We start from the raw sequence: 7,150 nt of genomic DNA on the forward strand, positions 1-7,150 counted from the left end.
AATTATATTTAATTTTTCTAGCACTTATTTGCGTGTCAGCCCGTTCAATATTTAAGTTTTGGTTTTTGCAATGTGTTTGTATTTAAATTTTTTCTTTCCCCGAATAAAATATATTGTGTTTGTTCTTTTAAAATATGAAAATTTATCTATAAAACGTGTAATTATGTCATCAAATAATTATGATTACCGTATCAATATATATATGAATACTTATGTAGCGCCGTATAATTATGACGCTTACAAAGGCTGGTTCAGCCTTTTTTTGAACGAAAAATATGAAAGAAATCTACCTAATTGTGGTTCTATTCAAACGAAACTACGATTAGGTTACTTTTGTGTTGTTTAATGTTAAAGTTTTGTTTAAAATATGGCATATTTTGGGTATAAGTATATTGTTTTAGTGTTGAATTCATTATATTGGTGATGATTATATCAGAGTTTGTTGGTTGTATCTTTACACATTTGAAAAAATAATTTTACCGGAAAAAGTAATTGAAATTGTAATTAGTTTTTGCCTAATTATCATAAAGTTGCTAAAATAGGTAATTATTAAGTTTAAAAAAATAATTTAATTTATGAAAAAAAATTATTTTTTTGGGGTAAACACCCAAGATATGACATCAGATAAAACCAATGGCAACAACTCAAACAAAGTTCATAATTACCATCAATTTGTATTTTTTTCTTTCCTAATTTCTCGGCACTGAGTCCTAATTGAATTGTTTATTAATTATTAATAATTACCTCGAGTTAACATAATAATAATATTATGCGATCGTTTTGTTAGGTTTTTGTCCGTTTTTTAATTTTAAATAAAAATGTTTTTAAAATGAAATAACGAGAAATTGGTTAGGAAATTCCAGAGTTCTTGGGCCAGATGTTCTCAGGGTGAAATTTAAAATGATAAAAAATATTAAAATTCATTAATTATAAAAAAAAAAATTGAAGATCATTTAAGCGTAAGACAAATGATTTCAAGAAAATTAAGATTGTAGATCAAATAATTAAATGAGAAAATAATTTCTGTTATTGCTGGCCAGTCAAAGTTTAAAATAGCTGGCCTTTCAAAGTTTAAAAAATCATCGAATTACGGATTACACAAAAGCCTGTTGCTAGCAGCAAACTGCTAGATTTACTGTTAGAAGGTAAGATTAATACTAACAAAAATAGATTCCCATCATTCCCGACTCGCGGATATGCCGTCGCGGCAGTTACCACCCCTTTCCACCACTCAGGCATTAGGAGTAGGGATAAATCCAAACGCGAATAACAACAATGGATCGTCGGCCAACGCCAGACGACAGCGAACGACGAACGGCCAGAATAACAACGCATACAATCAACAATCCGACTACAAATCAACGCTGGCATCAGCAACAGCAGCTACGAACGCTGCCGGAAACTACCACAACAATTTCACTAACACCTACCACCACCACAATCAGCCGCACTACAACAACGCAGCCACCGAAACGACGGACCACATCCAGGGAGATGGGCCCTCCTATCAAAACTACGGCGGCAACATCCGACATCCACAAGACACCCACTTCCACCTACCCCAACTCAGACCGACGTCTAGTGCAGCCAGCAAGGGTGATTATATTCAGGGCGAGCGATTGTTGGGTAGGTCAAGGGACATACCAATCCCCATGTCCCCGGATGCTGCAATCAAATTATTTTCAGATAAACTATCCCCCTACGAACTTTCCGAGATACAGTTATACAGGAATATATACTTTATAGGGCAGAATGCTAACAAGAGACAGAATGCTGTTGGTACTGCCAATAACGATGGTTTCGATGATGACCAGGGCTCCTACATTCACATTCCTCAAGACCACATTGCTTACAGATATGAGGTTGTTGTTTGTTTGCTTGCTTGCTTGCTTGCTTGCTTGCTTGTCTGTTTTGCTGTTTAAATTTTGTAATTTTTTCATTAATTTTAATGTTCATTAGAGGAACTGCAATTAAAAATGGGACAGGATGTTTAGATAGCTCATCAACAAATATGCTGTTCCAATTCTTTTAAAATTTAACCGAATTATTTTACCGAATTATATAAGATTGCATTTGCAGCCCACGTCCGTCCATAGAGAACAGCAGCACACACATCGCCTCACGTACACGCACGCACACACATCGCCACACATTCACACACCCGCAAAGGTCTTGCGAACAATAGGAAAGGGCAGTTTTGGGCAGGTAGTAAAGGCCTACGACCACAAAACTCGAACTGATGTAGCGCTTAAGATGGTCCGGAATGAGAAAAGATTCCATCGACAGGCGCAAGAGGAAATAAGAATCCTGCAGCATTTGAAGCGAGAGGATGTCAACAATTCGTGCAACGTCATCCACATCATCGACCACTTCACATTTCGCAACCACATCTGCATCACGTTCGAGCTTCTCAGTATGAATCTCTATGAACTCATTAAGAGGAATAAGTTTCAGGTACGCATGTGGGCGTGCTGTAGGTAGGCATGTGTGGGTTTGTTTGTGGGTTTGTTTGTTTGTTTGTATGTATGTTTGTTTATGTGTTTGTTTGTATGTTTGTTTGTATGTTTGTTTGTGTGTATGTTTGTTCGTTTGTTTGTGTGTGTGTGGTGTGTGTGTGTAATCATATTTAGTTATATAGTGATATATACGGTTATACAGATTTATATATAGTTTGTGACGATCCTAAAACTTCTGCGCTTAGCGCTTAATAATTAAGAGCCACTGAGGCGATTAGATAAACCAGTTTAGTTTAGTGGTAGTTCGAAGGTTATATAGATTTATATATAGTTATGTAGTGTTATTAATTATATATAGTTATATAGTGTTGTATACGGTTATATTGACTTATATATAGTTATGTAGAGTTATTTATTATATATAGTTATAAAGTGATATATACGGTTATATAGATTTATATATAGTTATGTAGAGTTATTGATTATATATAGTTATATCGTGATATATACGGTTATATAGATTTTTATATATAGTTATGTAGAGTTATTGATTATATATAGTTATATAGTGATATATACGGTTATATAGATATATATATAGTTATGTAGAGTTATTGAAGTTATATAGTGTTATATACAGTTATATAGATTTATATATTGTTATGTAGAGTTATTGATTATATATAGTTATAAAGTGATATATACAGTTATATAGATTTATATATTGTTATGTAGAGTTATTGATTATATATAGTTATATAGTGATATATACGGTTATTTAGATTTATATATAGTTATGTAGAGTTATTGAATATAGATGGTCATATAATGTTATATACGGTTATATAGATTTATATTATGTTATGTAGAGTTATTGAATATATATAGTCATATAGTGTAATATACGGTTTTATAGATTTATATAAAGTTGTATAGTGTAATTTATTTTATATAGTTATATAGTGATATATATGGTTATATAGACTTATTGATTATATAGTTATTGATTATATATAGCTAGAGCTATTGATTATATATAGTTATTTAGTGATATATACGGTTATATAGATATATATATATATAGTTATGTAGAGTAGTAAAGTGATATAGTGTTATATACGATTATATAGATTTAAATATAGTTATGTAGAGTTATTGAATATATATAGTCATATAGTGTTATATACGGTTATATAGATTTATATATAGTTATGTAGAATTATTAATTTATATAGTTATATAGTGATATATACGGTTATATAGACTTATATATAGTTATGTAGAGTTATTAATTATATAAAGTTATATAGTGATATATATGGTTATATAGATTTATATATAGTTATGTAGAGTTATTGATCATATATTGTTATGTAGTGTTATATAGAGTTATATAGATTTATATATAGTTATGTAGAATTAATTGATTATATATAGTTGTATAGTATTATATACGGTTAAATAAATTTATATATAGTCATGTAGAGTTATTGTTCTTACAGTTCTTTCAGCGTTTGTTCACACATTTGTTTGCAATTGTTGGTATATTAATTTTCGTTTGTTTGTCTGTTTGTTTTTTGTATATGTTTGTATATTTTATGTAATACAACAACGGACAAGCATGCTTGTTTATTGGTTGCTAAGTTGTTTGGGTAAGCAGAGATTCATTCATTAATATTTTTTTACCATTACCTTTATTTTCGTCATCATTAACATCATTTTATTTATCATCGTACAAAAATAATAATAATAATTATTATTTTTATTATAATTAATAATAATAATAATAGTGATAATAATGATGATGATGATGATGAAGATGACGACCTTTCTTTTCCACAGGGTTTTACCTTACCCTTAGTGAGAAAATTCGCCTACTCGATGCTGCAGTGCTTGCAGCTGCTCTTCACGCATTCTATCATTCACTGTGATATGAAACCGGAAAATGTTTTACTGAAGCAATCTGGTAGAAGTGGAATCAAGGTCGGTTGGTTGGTTGGTTGATTGGTTGGTTGGTTGGTTGGTTGGTTGGTCGGTCGGTCGGTCGGTCGGTCGGTCGGTCGGTCGGTCGGTCGGTCGGTCGGTTGGTTGGTTGGTTGGTTAGTCGGTCGGTTGGTCGGTTGGTTGATTAGTTGGTTGGTTGGCTGATTGGTTGGTTGGTTGGCTGGTTGATTGGTTGGTTGGTTGGTTGGCTGTTGGTTGGTTGATTGATTGGTTATTTTGTCGGTTGGTTTTTTAGTTCTAAAAGTCATTCAACTTTAAAAGCAGCGACATTGATAACATTAAAAGTAACATAAACTTAAACAATAACTGCAACAATAGCAGAAATTATTATTAATAAAGTACCCCTTTGATGAATTGTGCCGAAAAATCTACCATTTAAAATGCACCTTTTAATTTCACGCGCACGCATCCCACTAATTCACCCCAATTTTCTATCATTCAGTCAATAAACAACTCCATCTATTCTCATTGCGTATTTATAAAGTAATAAAATTGATTAAATTATGCATAGGAATATTTTTATTATGTATGTATGATTGCTTGTGATTGTGCGTGTGTGTGCGTGCGCGCGCGTGTGTGTGTGTGCATGCGTGTGCGTGTGGGTGTTACTAAATGATCTTTAATAATTACATTGATAATAATTTTAAAAATGTTTCGTCATTTTAGATAAGATGAGACGAAATGAAATTAAGAAGTTTAAATTTGATGAGTATAACATAAGGTTCCTCCCTATTTACGAGAGTTGAATTTTCTGCAGGTGCAATGCTAAACATCGTTCTTTTGTGAATGTCAATTTTTCTTCTTTTTCTTCTTCTTCTTCTTATTATTATTACTATCTTTAACATGGGCCCAGGTGTATGTAAGCCCTCAAAGGCAAGTATGCAATAATAACAATAATAATAATATTAATATGAGGGAATGTAAGAACAAAAAAAATCTCATTTCCCCAACCAATCGTTTTAATATAATAGTTATTATTATTATTATTGCTATTGTTGTCGTTGTTGTTGTTGTTTTGTTGTTGTTATTGCTGTTGTTGTTGTTTTTGTTGTTTTGGTGTTTCGCGTTATTATTCTTACGTATGATTAATTATTTTTTAATATATTGTAATTTATTGCCTTGTCTTTTAAATTTTGAACGACTTTCGATCGAGAATTTAAAAAATACGGTATTATTCTCTCTCTTTCTCTCTCTCTCTCTCTCTCTCTCTCTCCCTCTCTCTCTCTCTCTCTCTTTCTCTCTCACATTACATTTTCAGATATTGTTATGAAAAATTAATGAGTTAGTAATCATCAAGTTTAGCATGGAAAGGTTTCCTATGTTGCAAAAAAAAATCGCTTGACCTTTGACTCTTTATACATACAATTGAATAGCTGAGTGGATGAACAAACGAACGAATGAATGAACGACGAACGAATAAATGAATGAATGAATGAACGAACGAACAAATGAATGAATGAATGGATGTATGAAACGAAACCCCAAACAGGTGATAGATTTCGGTTCTAGCTGCTACGAGACTCAGCGTATATACACGTACATACAGTCGAGGTTCTATAGGGCACCTGAGGTCATCTTGGGAGCCAAATATGGCACCCCTATCGATATGTGGAGTTTCGGCTGCATATTAGCCGAGTTACTCACCGGTGCGTTTCTTTTGTTGGTTGGGTTGGTTTTGTTTGTGTATATTCATTCGTTCGTTTATTCATTCACTCGCTCGCTCACTCACTCACATTCATTTATTCATTCATTCATTTATTCATTCATTCATTCACTTATGAATTTTCAGGCTACCCACTGTTTCCTGGTGAGGACGAGGGCGACCAGCTGGCCTGCATCTTCGAAGTGCTCGGCATGCCCGATAGGAGGCTGTTTGAAAGTTGCAAGCGGACCAGGAACTTCATCAACTCACAGGGTTCGTTTCAGGCAGGCACGCACCAGCACACACGCATACACAAACCAACACACACACACACGCACACACATACCAACACACATACCATCCATCCACTCCATGCCAGGTATTCCAAGGTACTGTTCATTAGTTGCACCAGCTAACGACGAGAACGGCAGTCAGCCTGAACTGACGGGGGGTCGATCAAAACGCGGCAAGTACCGCGGACCTCCCGGAACGAAACCCCTGACAACGGCACTCCGACACAACGGATCCGTGACGGGATCAGCCGCCGCCGAAGACTCCATCTTCGTTGATTTCTTACAGCGATGTCTCGAGTTCGACGCCAACGTTAGGATGACTCCATCGGAAGCACTGCGACACCGTTGGATCAAACGCAAGTCGAGCGAGGCCACTGCGCAGCAACCACCACAGCCACAACCGCTACAAAAGCAGCAGCAGCAACTACCACAGCAACAACATTCCTTACTACATCAGGAAGCCCTGCCGTCTGGTGTCATCTCAAATTCAGATCTGTCGTCGACCTCGCAGTTCAACAACAACCACCACCAGACAGCCGGCAACGGCAGCCTGACGAAGCAGCGTAGCGGCAAGCAGCTGCAGCAGTTGAGCCACCACGAAAATAACGTCGCTGGTGGTAACGGTGGTAGCGGCAAAACGCGAAATACCGTCTACCAGCGTCCTAAGCAAGTTTTACAACAAAAAAATAACGAATCCGTACCGGATAATTTCAGAGGTCGGAGAGATAAGTATGGGAGTGGAGAGTGATGAGGAT

General features: G+C 34.9%; 1 protein-coding gene across 1 annotated transcript; it reads left to right on the forward strand.

Annotated features, from left to right (window-relative positions):
• Positions 1-1,652: 1,652 nt before the first annotated feature.
• HELRODRAFT_140298 (hypothetical protein) lies at positions 1,653-6,756 on the forward strand (the record flags this gene model as incomplete). Its single annotated transcript, XM_009018919.1, has 6 exons — positions 1,653-1,865; positions 2,170-2,454; positions 4,299-4,439; positions 5,950-6,106; positions 6,250-6,375; positions 6,482-6,756. Coding segments are annotated over 6 exons (1,197 nt in total), but the record flags the coding sequence as incomplete, so codon positions are not given.
• Between the last annotated feature and the right edge of the window lie 394 nt (positions 6,757-7,150).

Source organism: Helobdella robusta (genome assembly GCF_000326865.2).
Source record: "Helobdella robusta unplaced genomic scaffold HELROscaffold_23, whole genome shotgun sequence".
Taxonomy (NCBI): domain Eukaryota; kingdom Metazoa; phylum Annelida; class Clitellata; order Rhynchobdellida; family Glossiphoniidae; genus Helobdella; species Helobdella robusta.